The sequence below is a fragment of the Vulpes lagopus genome, chromosome 3 (genome assembly GCF_018345385.1).
Source record: "Vulpes lagopus strain Blue_001 chromosome 3, ASM1834538v1, whole genome shotgun sequence".
Classification (NCBI taxonomy): domain Eukaryota; kingdom Metazoa; phylum Chordata; class Mammalia; order Carnivora; family Canidae; genus Vulpes; species Vulpes lagopus.
This window is the reverse complement of record NC_054826.1, coordinates 50,858,077-50,877,605: the sequence shown is the minus strand read 5'-3', so window position 1 is coordinate 50,877,605 and position 19,529 is coordinate 50,858,077. Positions and strand designations below refer to the sequence as shown.

General features: G+C 44.1%; 1 protein-coding gene across 6 annotated transcripts in view; it reads right to left on the bottom strand.

Moving 5' to 3' along the window:
• Window positions 1-18,818, bottom strand: part of SFXN1 (sideroflexin 1) — a 39,149-nt gene extending 20,331 nt beyond the window's left edge. For 2 of the 6 annotated variants that reach the window (XM_041748986.1, XM_041748987.1), the window contains exons 1-3: window positions 17,874-18,165; window positions 4,738-4,912; window positions 67-237 (exon numbers count right to left, since the gene is read on the bottom strand). In XM_041748986.1, the coding sequence (XP_041604920.1) occupies window positions 67-237; window positions 4,738-4,901 (335 nt within the window). In that variant the 5' untranslated portion in view covers window positions 4,902-4,912; window positions 17,874-18,165. Of the gene's footprint in view, window positions 1-66; window positions 238-4,737; window positions 4,913-10,436; window positions 10,539-17,873; window positions 18,321-18,754 lie in introns of those variants that run through there. The other 4 variants (XM_041748984.1, XM_041748985.1, XM_041748983.1 and 1 more) reach the window with 4 other exon arrangements.
• Window positions 18,819-19,529: the final 711 nt, after the last annotated feature.

The window sequence follows — 19,529 nt, the reverse complement described above, 5'->3', positions numbered from 1 at the left end:
TATACAAATGTACTTTAAGCTTCTGTACTATAAAATGAATTGCTGTTATTACACTTAATAACTTACCTATAAAATGTCATCATACAACCTGTGATGGTCATGTTCATTGGAACCTGAGCCGACATTCTTCCTATCAAAATCATCTTTTCACCTGTGTCGGGATGAAAAGCTGAATCATAGATGTACTTTGCTCTCCATAATTCATTTTCTGTAAGACCTGGAGGAATAATTCCTTGCCTAGGGAAATAAGAAATAGCAAGAGAACCATTCATTTCAAATATCTCACCAGTGCTCTAGAGACGTATAGCTAGAAAGTTTTTAAGTTTACCCTTACCTAAAACAACTATGCCTGCAGTGAAATTTTAGTAACACAAAAGATAGTAACACAAAACATTTCAAACCCATGTATCTCAAATTTTGTAATTTTGAAAAACAAAACTTATCTTGTATCTTGAAGTATTCAACTTTGAAATATTGTTTTAAATGATATATTTAAAAACATTTTTTGAACTTTGCAAACCTTGTAATATTTTCAACCAATTAGATAGATAATTGTGTTAGGCAATTAAGAACATGAATTCATTTTTATACCTATAGTTTGAAATCCTAATTAGAAAGGCTCATTATTTTATCTTGTTATCAAAGAAACACATGTTCATTGCTAAAAATTTAGAAAATATAGACACTCTTAGTGCAATTAAAACCATTCAAGCCTTTGACTACTCATTTGTACTTATACTGTTTTGTGAAGACACTGCCACTGTCTTGCAGGATCTGTATAAGCCACTTAGGATCTCTATAAACCCCATACCATCGCTTTATGACCTTTTTAAAATGAATAGTATTTTTTAAACACTTTTCTGTTTCTTCAGATCTTCTTCTATATCATCTATACTGGGTTGAACAGTATCCCCCCAAATTCATATCTACCCAGAACCTCAGACTGTGACCTTATTTGGAATCAGGGTCTTTGTGGAAGTAATAGTTTAAAAGTAACACATCATCCTTTTAAATGCTCCAGTTCCCACGGTACGATTATAAGATAGTAGATTATCCCAATCCCTATTGGTGGACACTTTAATTGCTTCTAATCTTTTCCGTTTGTAAAGGATGAGGAAGTCAATCTCCTTATTAATAAATCTTGCCTCACATCCAAGGTTAATCAGGAAGAAATGAGTACACTGGCTGAGACAAAAGTGTAAAATACTGAGGCTGTGAATACGCCTTTTGTCCTTTTTCTGTACTCGAGTATGTCTGTTGATCGTCAGCGGCGGCAGCATCCTCACTGTTTAAGCGGCTCACATGTGAACTTGACTCACTGTGGGTAATCTTGTTAGCTGTGTAATCTGCTCCCCTGAACATTTTTATCTTATGTAGTCAGGTAGGAACAAATAAAGTCTCTACCTAGAAAGTTTCGACCTGCTTCAGGGTTATACAAATATTCACCTCTATGTCTTGCACTTTTGTTACCAGTTTTTTTTTTTTTTAAGATTTATTTATTTATCGCTTCAGAGAGAGCGAGAGAGAGGCAGAGACATGGGCAGAGGGAGAAGCACGCTCCATGCAGGAAGCCCAACGTGGGACTCGATCCAGGGTCTCCAGGATCACACCCCGGGCTGCAGGCGGCGCTAAACCACTGCGCCACCAGAGCTACCCACCAGTTGTTTTTTTTTTTAATTGTCTCTGAAGTTCTTAATTTATTTGGAATTTATGTGAAGATATGAACATGTGAAACTTGCTTAACTTGCCTTTCCCATTAGCTGCTCTGCCATCCTAACACCCAAGATTTAAATGCTATAGTCATCATCAGTTGAGATTCTCTGAATGCTGGGCTTGGTTTTGGGGCTTTCTATAATTTCCACTATTTTCACCTTGTGGGGCCCGTGCCCACCCTCTGACAGTCCATTCTGTGCCCAGTAGAATAGTAGTCTCTCCCGCCAGGAAGACTCCTTTCCTCTTTCAAAAGTGCCTGAGTTATACTCATTAATTTTCTGGACAATGCTCAGAATTCTTCTGTCAATTTTACAGGTGAGCACAATTGTATTTGGACTGAAACTGTATTGATTTGGAGAGAGCTGACACCTCTACTGTATTAAGACTTTCTATCCAGACTTACTGCATGTTTCTCCAGTTACCAAAGGCTTCTTTTAATGACCCCTCCCCACCCCCAGCAGTCTTGGAACTGCTTCACACTTCCGGGTAAGTGTATTCCCAGATATTTTATATATAGGTATATATATATTTTTAATCTCATGAATGAAATCTGAAAAATATTGTCTGATTATTGCTGTTGTATAAGAAACTGTATAGCCCACTTGTATTCTCTTATTTGTTCTACTGGTTTTTTTAGTTGATTGGTGAGAATACCATCATTTGCGAAAAAAAAGAGAGAGGAAAAAAAGAGATTGTCTCTTGTTTGTAAGATCTCCTTTCCCTCCTATTTAAGCAATCTCTATACCCAATGTGCGGCTCAAATTTAGGACCCCACCGGTAAGTCGGCCAGGTGCCCTTATTTCTTTATGCCTTACTGAACTGATTAGGGCTTCCAGAACAATGTTATACAATAGTGAAGATGGAGGCATTCTGACTTGCTCCTGACTTTAAGAGAATGTCTTGTAATACAAGATTTTTAGGAGTGTATTCTCTTAGATGTTATTAGGTGTTAAAGGAAAGAAAACAGTCCCATGTTCAAGTTTGGGAAACAGACTGGCAGCTTTCTTTACTTTAATACTTCCTGGAATCCTTCAAAAGTCAACAGGATGTGACATCCTGAAGAAAGGGATGTAGGGGCGTCTGGCTGGCTCAGTGAGGCATGCAACTCCTGATCTCGGGGTTGTTAAGTTCCAGCCCTGTGTTGGGTGTGGAGATTACTTAAAAATAAAAATTTAAGGGAAAAAAAAAAGATGGGATATAAATCTTTCGAAATTTGACTCTGGAAGCCTCTTTTTCTTTTCTTTTCTTTCTTTTTCTATTTGTCCTTCTGCCTTTCTTTCTGTCTTTCTTTCTCTCTCTCTTTTCTGGTATGGAGGGGGGGGGAATATTCCACAGGATTGCTTTTCTGCAGAACTGTCTGGAAAGTTCAGCCCTACTGTTTCATTATTCAGTGTGATGCTGGCTGCTAATGTGGGATGTGTATTCTTCATCATATGTAAGAAATACCGTACATTATTCCTCGCTGATTATTTTCTGAGAAAAACATGGATAATTTTACCTTCTTTCAGGCATCTATCAAGATGCTTTCCTGCTTTGATGTGTAATTACATTAATAGATGTCCTAAAATAAATAACCTTTGTATTCCTGGAACAAATCCGACTTGTTCATAATTTAACGAAACAGATTTAACATGCTAGTATTTTATTTTGGATTTTTACATTATTTGCAAGATGGGCCACTGTATTCTTTTAGTGTGCTTCTGTCATTTACAGGATCAGTGTTGCAAATGAATTGGGAAGCATCGCCTTTTTTGAAAAATTAAATCAATTTTATTGAGGAATAATTTAAATGCAACAAAAGTCACCCATCTTAAGTGTATGATTTAATGAGTTTTAGAAAATGTGCAGTGATGTAGCCACTGTTGTCTGTCTCTAGCGCCCAGCTCCACCTCTAGCACTGCTCCCTCCTCTTGCTCTTACAGCGACAGTTTCTCTGCAATGTTTGTATGTCATCTTTTCAACGACTCTAGCTTTTTTCCTCTCCACCTCTCCTTTTTATGGCTTTTCTTCCAGATTCACAGAGCATCTGCTTTCCTGAACTCCTGACATGTGCTTCTGCTTGTGTTCTGCCTTGTTCTTCAGTATTCTCACACGAGGTTCCGAGGTGTTCTGTTGTCTGGCTATTCTCTCTTGATGCACTGGCGTGTGCTAAGATTGGGCCAGTCTCAGTGTTTGGCAACAAACTTTACAGACTGCCCTTGGGTCCTTCCCTAACCACCCATGTGTCCATCAAATACCCACCTTGTGTGCCCTGCTCACGGCATGTTCAGGTGTGTAGCATCCACTGTTCTAATTCCCAGCTTCTGACTGACTCTCCCTTAGAGCAGGAGTGTGTAAACTACTGTCGTGGCCTGTCTGCCTCACTAGCCAAAAGTAGCTTTTAATTTTTTAAAAGGATGTTAAAAAAATAAAATAAGAAAAACAGTGAACAGAAACCCTTTGTGGCCCACAAAGCCTGAAATATTTCTTATGTGGTCTTTTAGACGGTTGTGACTCTGCCTTATCAGAGCATCTCTCTTCTCTGACTTCATGACTGGCTCTTTGAATTGACAAACTGCAGCCCAAACCTACAAACCTGCCACCAGCATCTTTCCATCTGAGCTCCTACCTGTGAGGTTTATTCACTGAGGTTTTATCTCCAAGCAACCAACTTTCTCTAATTCTTGACAACTTGCTTTCTGCATGATGTGATCTCCATCAGAGAGATACACAGGGGGGTGCTATAGATGCAGGGACGTACTGGAGAATAGGAGGCAGAGTGTTGGGAAAGGGGACCTCAAGATTGGTACCTAGGAGTTGGAAGGACAGCTATCTTACTTTCAGGTTACTGTGAACCCCAGATCTCTGCATTAAGGCTCAGCCTCAGGGGATAGAACATGTCTTCCTATTTCCTCTTTTTCTGGTAAAAAGGATTCCATTGCAAAAAAAAAAAGTTGTAAAATCACTAAGTGAAGGTTTAAAGACAACAGGCGAACATGGTGACCTATTCCTGTATTAATCAGAAAGCATAATCATAAATGTTACCTGTAATCATGGACTATTTTTCTTGCATTCTCTAGTTGTTCGTTGGTTAACAGAATATTCCTGGGATCCGTTACAGTGAAGAAATGATTGGCTCGTCCAACAAAAGTGCTTTGATCCCATCGAGGTTCCTTGATGTTAATGTTTGGTGGAAGTTCTCCAGACATCGTCCTGGACTCTAGAGGGTCAAAAAGACAAGTCTAGTTAAGACTTACAATGCTGCCATACATTTTAGAAAGTTTATAGTCACATTAATTTCCTGGTAAAGATTTATATAAGTTCCTTTTTACAAAAATAACTTTGCTATGAATGGCAGAAAGACAATCTAAATCCAAAGTTTACTTTGTCAATAAATCCCAACTGATCCTAACCAAATTTCAATAATTTCCCACATATTTCTCTTTATAAATACACAGTATTTCATCATTCCTTAACATTTGGAAGCCCAGAAATACTCTAGAAAAAACAGAAATAGAAAAAGTTAAAAATAACATTAGTAGTAACAAGGTCTGAAGTTTGCAACCCCTTTTCTGGGTGCAACAACCAGAGCCAAAACTACTGCTTCATTCTAGTCTACTAAATTTGTGATTTCTACTGATAGAAGTGACTAATTATGCAAAAAAGGATTATATGCTAAAAATTTTACAATTGGAAAAAGACTGAGATTCAGTCAGCCCTGTTCAGCATAAAAAACCACCAATCAAAAATGCAAAGTTGGGGGATCCCTGGATGGCTCAGCGGTTTAATGCCTGCCTTTGGCCCAGGGCATGGTCCTGGAGTCCCGGGATCAAGTCCCACATCGGGCTCCCTGCATGGAGCCTGCCTCTCTCTCTGTGTCTCTCATGAATAAATAAATAAAATCTTTAAAAAAAAATGCAAAGTTATATTCCTCAATCTAACAGGAACATAGTGGGTAAAACACATTTAGACAAGCCCGTGAATACAAGTCACACTGTAGCATATCATTTCCCTCATAGAATACCTATTTCATGGCTAAGAACCACTACTGTTTTCCCAAAAGTAACTGATTTCTTTCTCTAAGCGATATACTTATTTTTAGAACTGCAGCGTATTACTGTAATGCATGCTTATGGTAGTGTTCTGAATAATATAAGTTTGTTGTAGGAAATACAGAATGGGGCGCCTGGGTGTCTCAGTTGGTCAGTTGGTTAAGCGTCTGCTCTCTGGCTCAGGTAATGATCCCAGGGTCCTGGGACAGAACCTCACATTGGGGCGGGGGGGGGGGGGGGGGGGGGGGAGGGGTCCCTGCTCAGCTGGAGCCTGCTTCTCCTCTCCCTCTGCCTGCTGCTCTACCTGCTTGTGCTCTTTCTCCACAAATACACAAATTTTAAAAAACAGAATAAAGAAACAAATCTTTGCTAATTTAACCACACTGAGATGACCATCCTTAATGTTTTGGCAATTCCTTGCAGACATTTTTTTATTCATATCATAGAAATAAAAAAATAAAGTTGATAGCATACTCTCTATTTCAAGTTCCTGATATTTGGGGAGAGGCGCTTACCTAAGGAGCATTCCCCACAGTGCTAAATATTCATTTTGGGTATATACAACACCTTTAATTTTTAAATTATTTTCAGCTTTTCACCATAATAAATAATGTTGTAGCCTTGTCTCTGATCTTTTTATTTTTTATTTTATTGGAGCTCAATTTGCCAACATATAGCATAACACCCAGTGCTCATCCCATCAAGTGCCCCCCTCAGTGCCCATCACCCAGACACCCCCATCCCCCACCCACCTCCCTTTCTACCACCCCTTGTTCATTTCCCAGAGTTAGGAGTCTCTCATGTTCTGTCTCCCTTTCTGATATTTCCTACTCATTTTTTCTCCTTTCCCCTTTATTCCCTTTCACTATTTTTTATATTCCCCAAATGAATAAGACCATATAATGTTTGTCCTTCTCCAACTGACTTATTTCACTCAGCATAATACCCTCCAGTTCCATCCATGTCAAAGCAAATGGTGGGTATTTGTTGTTTCTAATGGCTGAGTAATATTCCATTGTATACATAGACCACATCTTCTTTATCCATTCATCTGTCGATGGACACCGAGTCTCCTTCCACAGTTTGGCTATTGTGGACATTGCTGCTATTAACATCGGGTGCAGGTGTCCTGGCGTTTCACTGCATCTGCATCTTTGGGGTAAATCCCCAGCAGTGCAATTGCTGGATTGTAGGGCAAGTCTATTTTTAACTCTTTGAGGAACCTCCACACAGTTTTCCAGAGTGGCTGCACCAGTTCACATTCCCACCAACAGGGCAAGAGGCTTCCCCTTTCTCCACATCCTCTCCAACATTTGTTGTTTCCTGTCTTATTAATTTTCCCCATTCTCACTGGTGTGAGGTGGTATCTCATTGTGGTTTTGATGTGTATTTCCCTGATGGCCAGTGATGCGGAGCATTTTCTCATGTGCTTGTTGGCCATGTCTATGTCTTCCTCTGTGAGATTTCTGTTCATGTCTTTTGTCCATTTCATGATTGGATTGTTTGTTTCTTTGCTGTTGAGTTTAATAAGTTCTTTATAAATCTTGGATACTAGTCCTTTATCTGATAAGTCATTTGCAAATATCTCTTCCCATTCTGTAGGTTGTCTTTTAGTTTTGTTGACTGTTTCTTTTTGTCTCTGATCTTTATCCTCAAAGCTGGTGATCTCCTCAGACTAGATCTCTCTGTGTGACATTAGCAGACTGAAGGATCGAATCACCATGCAGGCTTCAAAAGGTTTTTTTAAAAAAATATTTTATCTATTTATTCATGAGAGACACAGAGAGAGAGAGAGAGAGAGGCAGAGACACAGGCAGAGGGAGAAGCAGGCTCCCTGCAAGCCTGCAAATGGGACTTGATTCTGAATGCTGGGAATCACACCCTGGGTCAAAGGCAGATGCTCAAGCGCTGAGCCACCCAGGCATCCCTACCATGCAGACTTCAAACCACGGCTTTTTTATTTGTTTCCTTTCCCTATATTTCTAATACTAGTTTGAATAGAAGCTTTCTTTTCCAGGTCATTTTTCATAAAGTTATATTTTTGTACTTCATAAGTTCTTAGGTACGTTAAGATGCCAGGTGCCAGAATGCTAGGCATACTTGTCCTCTTGATCAAAATCTCAAATTAATACATATCACAGCCCACTGGATCTAAATCAAGCACATTAGGAAAACAGAAGCAAAGAATCCAGCATGTGAAATAGCTGGTCAGTGAGACTGAGAAAGTAACAATCAGCCCTGCTACTCAGAAAGCCAGCTGGAATAACAAGCACAGATAAAGCCAGGTGCAAAGTTAATGGGACACCATATTTCTCCCAAGGTCATGGCTATCAAGTGTCATAACACCATCCTTCTCTGAGTGACTCCTGCTCTCTTATCTCATCAAGACATTTTATCTTCTGTAATCACAAACTGTTAGAAACTTTGCTATTTGAAACCAAAATAGAAAGAATGAAATGTCCCACTCTTACAAAGAAAAGGAACCTGGATTTCTAGCTTAGATGTGGAGTTTCAGATTACAGAGTTTCTGGACATGACTTTCCCTGTTTTTCTTAACTTGGTAATTTCCAAGGAAACAGGGCAGTGGGGCCACTTCACAGTCTAGACCTTAAAACCCAGTCCTGGTTTAAGTCAATCAAAGCTTCATTAAACTTCACCAAAAGTCCACTATTCTCCAAGATGCTCTAACAGATCTATCTCCTCCCATGTTGGTGAGCACTCTGTTCCTCTGTTGTGTGGTCTCCCTCAATGCAAGAAGCCAACGAGTGTGACTTTGTTAAACTATAGGTTTATTCCTGCTGGGTTTTGGCTGACTTAGCTGTGGGAAGAGAAATGTCTACATTTCACATTAGAACACATCAAATCATGGGCATTAAGTCTGGGGATACAAGAAATAAAATGTACATCAAAGAGCTGTGCCACTGTGTGAGAAATGTCTAAATTTTGAATTAGAATACATCACATGTGTTATTTCCAAAATGTACAAAAAGCAAAACAAAAACTCCAATTCACATCCAGGAGAGCAGTAGTTTTCAGACTTGTCTGCAGAGACCTGGGGCCCTGCTGAGATACCTCAGTGCACCCCAGGAAATGGAGGGGATTCAGCAGGTGGGGTTATGGCAAAGGAGGCTGACTAAGAGGGACCAGCAGGAGAGAAAGCAAGGAGAGTGCAGTGTCCTGTAAGACAGCCTCTCCGTAGTCCAACTGGCCAAAAGGAAGAACACCTTGGTAGGTGGTTACTTCTACTTTGGGATTGTGAAGAGAGAAGGATACAATGCCAAGAAGGAAACAATCATAAAGAAAGGAGAATACGATCCCCTCTAGAGGTTGGGGAACACTGCAGAGACAGTCATCTTGGCAAATTCTAAAAATTCTGAGCCATGGTGGTATCAAGTAGGGAGAGACTGCACACACACATTAAGTGTCCCTCCTGGGGAACTGTTTATTCCTGCAAAGACAATTACTATCTCCTGTCTGGAAATTCTGATTCAGTAGGTCAAGCACAAGGCCAGGCATGTGATTTGCCAGCGCTCGGCCCGGCCCTCAAGCAATCTGGGCACCAAGCTGTGGCTGTACATGCAGTCTGAGCAGTCTCCTTCCCTGTGTTTCTCTGAGCTGCCTATGCTGTCCCTCAGGCCTGAGCAATCACCGTGTTCCCCAGCGGATGGATATCTGATATGGATTATTCTCATAAAACTGAGTACCAAGTAATCTGTCTTCAGGTATAATCCTATTTGTCCTTTATACATAACATACATAATCCCCCAAATTAACACACTGCTTTCACAGAATTCTGGTTCTTACTCACAAACCACTTCCAATTTGTGAAATAGCAACATTTCGGTCAAGTTGGCACAAACATGAGCTAGGTTTAAAACATGGTTACTCTATAAAATAAAGACGTCCTAACTGCATAAGAGCTAGATAAGATCTTTTATAAGACACACCATTTTTAACTGCACCATATAGATGAGGAATCAGAGGTCCAGAGGGGCAAATAACTTGACCAGGTTGTATGACTGGTGCTGGTGGCAGAAGTAAAGCTGGAGGACCCAAAGCAGGCATTCCTGGGCACTGGTCTGTCAGCTCACCCTCTCTACCACTCTCTTTTAGCTATTTTTCCCCTCGAAGTATACCAACTAATGCCTGCACAGAACTGGTATCTTTGAGGCCCTCCTTTTAAGTCCTTTACATGCAAAGGTTTCTACTGACACTGCGAAGTCCTACAACTACAAGGACCCAGTGGTGACTCTAGAACGTGTGAACAAGAAGGCTGTGGGGGCCGCAGCCTTAGTCTTTGTTTAACAAAGAAAAAGGAGAGAGATGGGGAAAGGAACCTCGACACGTTTGGAGTTTCTCGTGCAGGCAAGGAACTGGGCTGGATGCCCGCCTGGAGTGTGAGCCCCTACTCTGCGCCCACCGCAGAAGATTCCACCTCAGCTCTCACGACACTGTGTTCTATGAATACTACACGCATTTTATGGAAGAGGAAAGGAGGAATCTGAGATGCTACTCACACTAACCCTTGTCTATCCAGCAAGACAGGAAGGAGGCTGATCTTCGGACTCCTGGCCGAGCCCATGAAAGCCCCACACTAAAAGCGATGGGCCTTGTGTGGACTTGTGGTAGGCAGAATAATGCCTCTTCCCCAAGACGTGCACATCCTACCCCCACAGACCATGGATATGTTACCTTCTGTGGCAAAAGGACTTTGCTGGTGTGTAAGTTAAGGATCTTGAGACTGGGAAATGAGCCTGGCTTGTTCAGGTGGGCCTCATGTAATCACAAGAGCTCCTACAAGAGAAGAGCAGGAGGGGTAGAGTATGAAGAACAGATGAGACAAGCAGAGATTGGGGTGATGTAGGGCGGTGAGCCAAGCAATGTGGGCGGCCTCCAGAAGCTGGAAAAGGCAAAGAGCCTCCAGAAGTAACCCAGACTCATTTCAGACCTCTGACCTCCAGAACTGTAACATGCTGTTTCCAACTATTAACTGTGTGGTTGTTATAGCAGCAATAGAAAACAAATACAGCACCATTTTTCTTACTTAGAAAGGATTTCAGATAGCACTATATACTGGCATAAGAAATACCAACCAGCCTCAAGAACCGGTCTCTGCTCCTACAAATTTCAAAAACATAAAGCCTAGTCAGGAATGTGATAGTAACATTCTTACAAAGGCAGCTGATCTCAAACCACGTAAAATTTTAATTATTAACTGTGACTCCCATGTTTCAATTAGACAGCCTTTTCATGCATGAACCTTCAAGCACATTTCACTTTCACAACTCTAAATAAATCAACTCATTTCTAGAATCAGGAGTCCTACTTTACTTTTTTCTTTTTAATGGTCCATTTTCTATTCCACATGAAATAGTGGGGCCAGGAATGGTCCTGCCACAGTTCTGGGGCACTCATCTCCCTCCTGTCCACCCCCAGGCCTGGGTGCTCTGATTGGAGACCAAACAGCAGCTCTCTGCACTGAGTTAAGGTGCTAAGGGAGAGGACTGAGGCTCCCCTGACTCTGCAGCCACCTCCAGGGCGAATGTGCCTGCATGGCCTTTACCACCACATGGTGGTGGTGGTGGGGTCCCTGGGCATGCCCTTTCCATCTGCTGGCTGGGCAGTGGCAGGGTCTGACTGCTTGGTCAAACCACCATGTCCTAGGTGCCCATTGGCTGGTGGGCAGTGTACTGGGTACTGAGCAGCTTTTGGGTCAGAGGGTTGGGGGTGCCAAGGCCACCTCGGGCACCTCTGTGGGAGGGAAGCCAAGTCCCCAGGGGAGGAAGGGGAAGGAACCTTGGTTTCCTCGCAGTCTGGTTCATCCATAAAGTGCGCAGCCTTCTAGAGGTTTCTGGTTCCTGGGCTTGTTCCCTCAACCCGCCCACATTGAACTTGGTCAAAGATCAGACACCTCTATAAAGTTGTTCTCAAACACAGCTGAGCACATGGTTCTGGCAGTTTTATAACAGGTACTTATCAACTAGGAATTTCTGCAGAGAACATTGGACGAAGTCATTACGTTGTATGACTTTATGATGATATTGGGGACAGGAGGAATGACCAAGAAGCCAAAATGGTTCAAAAGAAAGCTTCAGAGCAGTGCCCGAGTGACTCAGTCAGTTAAGCATCCAGCTCTTGATTTCGGCTCAGGTCATGATCTCAGGGTTGTGAGATGGAGCCTCTCGTTAGGCTCCGTGCTGGCACATGATGTAATGAGCACTGGGTATTACATAAGACGGATGAATCACTGACTTCTACCTCTGAAACCAATAATACATTATATGTTAATTAATTGAATTTAAGTCAAATTTTTAAAAAAGAATCTTTTTTTTTTAAGGTTTTATTTATTTATTCATGAGAGACACAGAGAGTGAGAGAGAGGGAGAGAGGCAGAGACATAGGCAGAGGGAGAAGCAGGCTCCAGGCAGGAAGCCTGATGTGGGACTCGATCTCGGGACTCTGGGATCATGCCCTGAGCCAAGTGCTCTGAGCAGATGCTCAACTGCTGAGCCACCGAGGTGTCCTTTAAAAAAGAATCTTGTCCGTGAGTAATTTTAAAGAAAAATTTATATTTTAAAGGTATTAAAATATTTTTTGCAGAAAAAATGTGAGATTTAATAAAGTTTTCTGTGGTTGACTAACAATACTTTGCTATCAGAAGAAAGCCAAGGCCTTATTGTTTAAAGACAAAATCACTTACAATGAACTCAGGATGTAGCTATCTGGGACCATTAACTATTAGAGATTTAGACTGCATTTAAATGAATCATTTCAGGGATCCCTGGGTGGCTCAGCGGTTTGGCACCTGCCTTTGGCCCAGAGCACGATCCTGGAGTCCCGGGATCGAGTCCCGCGTCGGGCTCCCAACATGGAGCCTGCTTCTCCCTCTGCCTGTGTCTCTGCCTCTCTCTCTCTCTCTCTGTGTGTCTATCATGAATAAATAAATAAATAAATCTTTAAAAAAAAAAAAAAAAGGAATCATTTCAGGGTGCCTCAGTGGTTCAGTTGGTTGGGTGTCTGCCTTTGGCTCAGGTCATGGTCCCAGGGTCCCAGGATGGAGCCTCAGAGCCTGGCATTGGGCTCCCTGTTCAAGAGGAAGTCTGCTTCTCCCTCTCCCTCTGCCCCTCGCCCTACTTGTGCACTGTCTCTCTCTGTCAAAGGAATAAGTAAAATCTTTAAAAAAATAAAAATTAAAAAATTAAAAAGTCATTTCTGAAGAGATTATTTTACATATTATGTATGTTGATTCCTTAACCCCCGGAAGAGGACAGAAATAATCTTTTAGGAAGAAAATAACTTAAAATTCAATCTTTTGGCTAAAGTTTTTGTTTTTTTTGTTTGTTTTTTTTTTGTTTTTTTTTGTGGCTAAAGTTTTGTATAAATACAATCTCATGGAGCCTCATCAAAATAAATTTCTCCAAGTCTTTTTATTCATTCATTCATAAACAAAATTACTTTATACATTCAATATTCACTGAAGACCTCTCTTGTACCCAACACTGGCTTGATCCTGGGTTTGGAAAGACCCAACACACAGTAAACAATAAGTTGAAAAACAAACATATTTTAATAAATACAATCTGTATTTCCCCCAAAAAAACTTGTAGACATGCTTCACACATAAAGCTCATTGTGTATGGACATCATCCAACTCTGTTGATAAAGTTTTCAACTGAGTTATCAGATCACTAATCTTGCAGAATGTCTCTGGTATCCAAATCCATACACAGTTTTCAAAAATACTTTTCAAAAAAATAGCAGTAAGCCTGCTCTGAAATCCACAATAACTAAGTCATAGAGTTTATAAGCTTTTTAAGATTTATTTTGAGAGACATAGCATACATGTAGGGTGAGGGGTAGAGGGAGAGGGTAGTCCTAAGCAGACTCCTCACTGAGTGTAGAGCCCAATACAGGGCTCGATCTCATGACCCTGAGATCATGACCTGAGCTAAAAACAAGAGTTGGCTGCTCAACCAGCTGTGCCACCCAGGTGCTCTGACTTTTTGAGCTTTTAAAACAACGAGTGGCATGATAAAGATCTTCTACTCGTAATACACTAATATATCACTTATTACAGGCCTACTGTCAATGTTAATGAACTCCATATTTACCCAAGTCATTATTTAAACTACATCACGATCTTTATGAACAATTCTGGGAGGGCATTTCTGCCTTCCTTGTAGGTTAGATGTCACACAGTCAGTGCACAGCTATGCAAGGGTGAAGGCCACCCTGGTTCCTAGGCCCAGGACCACCTCCCACCACATATACAAGCTTCATGGCTTGTGGAGTCTACATGAATTAGGAAATGGGGATCAGTTTCATTTCCAGATAAGTTCATTGGATGATTGGTTAGCTGAGCTTGAATTCCTGGCTCCAAGCTGTACCTTCCTAACTGTCCTGTAACTGGGGATTCCTGGATGGAGGGACTGAGAGAAGCGGTGTATACTGGTCAGGTGACTGTGTTTATGGAGACAACAGATCCAAGTTCACATCCCAGCTCCACACAATGACTCTATAACCTTGTACATATTGGCCTACAGCTCCAAGTTTCTGTATCTTTATCACCAAAATTAGGATACTACTTAGTAATAACCACTAATTTAATAACCATTTATTCTAAGACCTTCCCTTATATATTTATCTCATCTAACCCTCGTAATAGTTCAGTTTCCAAGGGTGGGTAGCTAACTTACTGAAGTAAGTAAGGGATGCCTGAATGTGAACCTTAGTTGTCTAGCTCCAGAACTCTGCTCCCTGGAGAGGTAGCTGTGACCAGGAAAGTATTTCCCTAGAGATTCCGATTCAGGAGATCTATGGTGGCCTAGGAATTAGATTTTTAAGAAGTACACCAGGGGTATCCTATAATCAGGTAAGTTTGGGGAAATTATGCTGGAGAGAACTGCATAAAATAAATAAATAAATAATGACCAAATACCCTGCCAGTTGAGGGAAGATGCTTACTCTCTTGCAGGGCCAGTATGGATATTTAAATGACTCCCTGGACATTAATGCTGGTTGCTGGACCTGTTCTTTCTGGCAGGTTCCTGTTGAGAGGAGCTGCCTGGTCCTGTGAGCACCTACCCTGATGGCATATGGAATCAGAACTGGACTGGATCAAATGCAGTGTGGACTGGAGTCCTGGCTCTGTCACTTCCTTTCTAGGCATGTCACCATGTGAGTCACTTCACATCTCTGAGCCTCAAAATTTTTGTCTAATAAAATGGAGGAGAGAGTTGGCTCACAGAGTGAGTAAGATTAGTAAGCTGAGGTGTACAAGACAACTTTTAAACCTTTATTAATTGTAAAATGCTAACCAAAGGTAGGGAACATTTCTAAGAAGCCACTTGCCCATAAGTGGAAGCTCTTGTCCTCACTGGCTAAAGTCCCGCCCATAAATACAGTCACTGGTGGCAGTGGTGGTGATGTGGTTGGGGTAGAAATGGACTGGCGCCTGGCTGCCTGAAGAAGATGATATGTCTAACAAAAATAACTTTTCACCAAGATAAACTTTATTCTCCAACTTTTAGCTACATGCCGAGTAAATGCTTAAACTGGAAAAAAATTCTCCCAAACTTTTGCAGGGAATATTAGCACAGAATGTGCTTTTCATCAGGGTCTTAGTAATAAAGACCTTTAACCCTGGCTAAAGATTAACAATGGAAATTAAATTATTAAACTGGAATCTTGCTGGTGATTAAAACAACTTTGAAAGAGGTTTGAAAGAAAGTCTGGTTGCCCTGGTTTGTTTAGTTAGAGCCAGGCAGGTGTGAAACACCCTGCCAAAGTCGCTATCTGGGGGACATGACTGAGTGCCCATTATGTGCCAGACACTAGGTTTTCCTGGCATTATTATATGCCAAATCCTCATTTCAGTCCTCCAAGAAAACATCTCTTGTTTTGTAGAGCTGCTCAGAAAAATCAAGCATCACATCCAAGATGGCAGAGCCAGGAAGTGGTCCTTCTGCCTGACTTTCTGCCATGCTTCTGACCCATAGGAGGCCAGAGGTGATGTGGCTATCAAGGGCAATTATCCTAACTCAAGGAGCATTAGTAAATGCCACATTTATTAATTTGTTTGGCTTTGGGCTGGTTGTCCACACACAGCATTCCTTTCTCATGGGCGTGGCCACACAGGAGATCAAACTCTAGACCAGAAAGTTGAATCCTAGGCAAAGAACTAGACTCCTGCAAAGCAAGTTTCCACTTATCAATGGCTTTGTGGCACATACTCTCCTCTATTCCAGGGGGCTTTTCTAGAATCAAGAAGACATGGAGAATTATTGCCTTCTACCTGTCTCCCTGCCAGCATCCTCCTCACCCCCTATCTCCCATTCCACAATGTAGATCCCACTCTTGGATTGGTTTGAAGACATCCTAATGACAATGCAATCATCGGCTGTATTCCAGTCCACAAGATCAATTTTGGGCTTGGGTGAATTCCTTAGGATGAATGATGTTCTAATCTTTTTTTTTTTTTTTAATTCTATTGGTTTTTACTTGAGATGGTGGCATCGGCTTATAAAAATGTTAAAATACTGCCAGACTGTAGTATTTTGGATTATTCAGTTGAGTGTTTTACCACCCACTTTAAATAGTCAAATCATGGACACCTGGTGGCTTAAGGGTTGAGCATCTGCCTTTGGTTCAGGGCGTGACCCTGGGGTTCTAGGTTCGAGTCCCACATTGGGTTCCCCGCAGAGGGAGCCTGCTTCTCCCTCTGCTGTGTCTCTGCCTCTCTCTCTGTGTCTCTCATGAACAAATAAATAAAATCTTTAAAAAAAATAAAGACTCGGGATCCCTGGGTGGCGCAGCGGTTTGGCGCCTGCCTTTGGCCCAGGGCGCGATCCTGGAGACCCGGGATCGAATCCCACGTCGGGCTCCCGGTGCATGGAGCCTGCTTCTCCCTCTGCCTGTGTCTCTGCCTCTCTCTCTCTCTCTGTGACTATCATAAATAAATAATGATTTAAAAAAATGTTTAAAAAAAAAAAAAGACTCAAATCAAATTACATATACTGTCTCTGAAAACATCTGACAAATAGTTAACTAAACATAACTTTGAACTTTGTATAATTAAGTATAGGTTTGATACTTATTTTAACTTAACAATTTTTCACGTTCTAAATAAGTCAGCCTTTTTTTTTAATGACTTCTTGCTACTGATTTCTTACCTTTAACCTCACACCAAAGGTCAGTTGCACCCATGATTATATTCCAACTAAATATATCTGATCACTGTTTGCACAGGAGGATGGACATAGATGCCCTATTTTATTCTAAGGTACTGGACAGCAAAAACGTTGGATGATAGACATGCTTTTAAGGTCACTGCTGCTCTGGCTGTCCTGTAAGCGTTCTCCCCAGGAAGTAAGGAAGGAGAGGGATGCTTCTTCCCAGTTGGCACCTCTCTATACCCATCTGTATGAGATTTCCTAAAATTTCTACAGGGTATTCAGAGGATCCTAATATCTGACTGATCATGAAATACAGCCAACCTCTGCTGCTACACAGACTCCTCTTTGACACCTACAACCATGGATACTGTCCCTTTCCTGAGGACCCATGGGGCTTAAAACCTGCACACTCAATCTGATACTTGAATGCATACTTTGAGCAATTATACACAGGGTTAGGCTAGATAGGAACTGATAGACCTTTCCTTCCAAACTGTCATTTTTGCAAGCCAGACACTTGCAGTCCTAAGGGGAGAAAGGAACCTGCTTAAGGTCCCAGGACTTCTTGATAGTCTCCACCCATCCTCCCAAGGAGTTCCTCTCTCAAATATCTTGTACGTCAAGTCTGAGTCTGGCAGCGTAAGTGCGGCAAAGCCTCTTTATTTACCTGCATACCCACTTTCCACCTATTATAATACCTGGAAGCTGGCATGATACTGAAAACTGTCCTACCTGGGGGTAGGAGAATGAAAGAGAAAATCAAGAGGTGCCCAAGTCAGAATCTAGAGGGCAAGGCAGAAGAGAGATGATGAGTTTGGGAAAAGTACAAACAAAATGCAGTGGGGGTCCAGAAGGCAGTTGTCCCTGAGGTGGCTAAGTGCCTCCTGAGCTCTGAAGTCACTCAGAAGTAGCCTTTTTCATTCAAGCACTCGACAAATATTCACCGAGGGCCTACCTGGTACAGGCAACTGCTGGACGCAGGGACAGGTAAGTGAGCAAGACAAACGCAGGCCCCGATCACAGGACGATAATAAAAGGAGCAAGGACACAGTTAGTTCTTCAACTGATGAGAAACGCTAATAAAGGAACATCACAGGGATAGTCTCAGGAGCCCACAGGAGGCACAAAGAAAAGCATCTTTGAGCAAGTGGCGCTGAAGCTGAGACCTGGCCTTGCTCTACAGACGCCGGCCGTGTGACCTTTTGCATCAGGATGATGGAGGTTGAACCAGAGCCTCAGGGCTGGGAGGATGCAAAGGTAAAGGGACCTCAGTCGCTGCCACCGCGGTCCTTCTGGAAGGCTGAGGCCTGTGCCCCGTGGGCAAGGTCGAGGGGGCGCGGGCTCGTCTGGGACCGCGGGCTCCCCTCTCTCTCCCACAAAGTTGCGAGTTCCGGGGCGGGGCCGGGGGCTCTCCCACCAGGCGCGGCGGCCGCGGGCCCGGAAGGCGGGGGCCGGGGGGCGGCAGCGCCGGTCGCCGCGGTCACTCGCGCCCGTAGCGCGGGGCCGGTCCCCGCGGCAGCCATTTTGGGCCCTCACGGCGGGGACCGCGGTCACGCGGCGGCGGGGCGGGCGGGGCGCGGCGGGGGCACGAGCCCCCTCCCGGCCCGGGCAGGGCGCGCTGCACCGGCCGCGCTCGGGGGCCCTCCGCCGCAGGCCGGGCTGCTGCAGGCGGGGGCTGCCAGGCGCGGGCGACCAGGGGTCCGCGGGATGCGGGGGCCCCGCCCCCGCCCCAGGGCCGCCGGCACGGGGTCCCCGCGGGCGCGCGTGCCCCGGCCCCCCCCGCCCCTCCGCGGGCTCCCCGCGCGCTCGCCACGCGGCCCGGCGCCCGCGACTCACCGCTCCCGCCGCTCCCGCCGCTCCCGCCGCTCCCCGCCGCTCCCCGCCGCCGCCGGAAGGCTCCTCCCGCCGGAGCGGCCCCGCGCGCGCCCTCGGAGCGCGCCCCCGTGCGGAGCGCGGCGGCCGCGTGGAGCCCCGGGCCCGCCCCCGAGTCGCCGCGCTCTGCGCCCCGCCCGGCCCCGCGCGCCCTCGGAGCGCGCCCCCGTGCCCGCGCCGCGGCCGCTGGCTCCCCGGCCCCGCCCCGCCCCGCCCCCGCCCCGCCCCGCGCTCCCCGCAGCCCCGCGGGCCGCGGCTTCCCCGACGGCGCTGCGCCCTGCTCCACGTTTCTTTGTTGCCGGGCCCTTGCAGACCGCCCGCAGCCGCTCACTCGCTCGCTCACTCGTGCGTTTAGACCCGTGTTTCCCGAAGTGTGCAGCTTGGCCCCGTGGGGCCACGAGACGACTGTAGGCCGTGCGAGTGCCCCCAACTGATTTATGGCTCCGACTCCGGGGTGCAGAACAGGCTCCTGGGGAGGCCATGTGGAGGCCCAAGGAGGCCAGGACGGAGGCTACTCTGGTTAACCAGGATATAATGGGATGGGGGCTGGACCGGCCTGGTAGGGTGGTGAGAACTGCTGCGTTCTGCGGGTATCCTGCGGGCAGGTGAAATCTACTGTGTGGTGAAAAACATCATGCTCATGGAGAAGATTCCATTTGTAAAGTCATAAATTCTTCCCCAAATAACCTATAAAAACAAATCAACTCCAAACAAAATTCTAACAAATCTAGCGTGTATG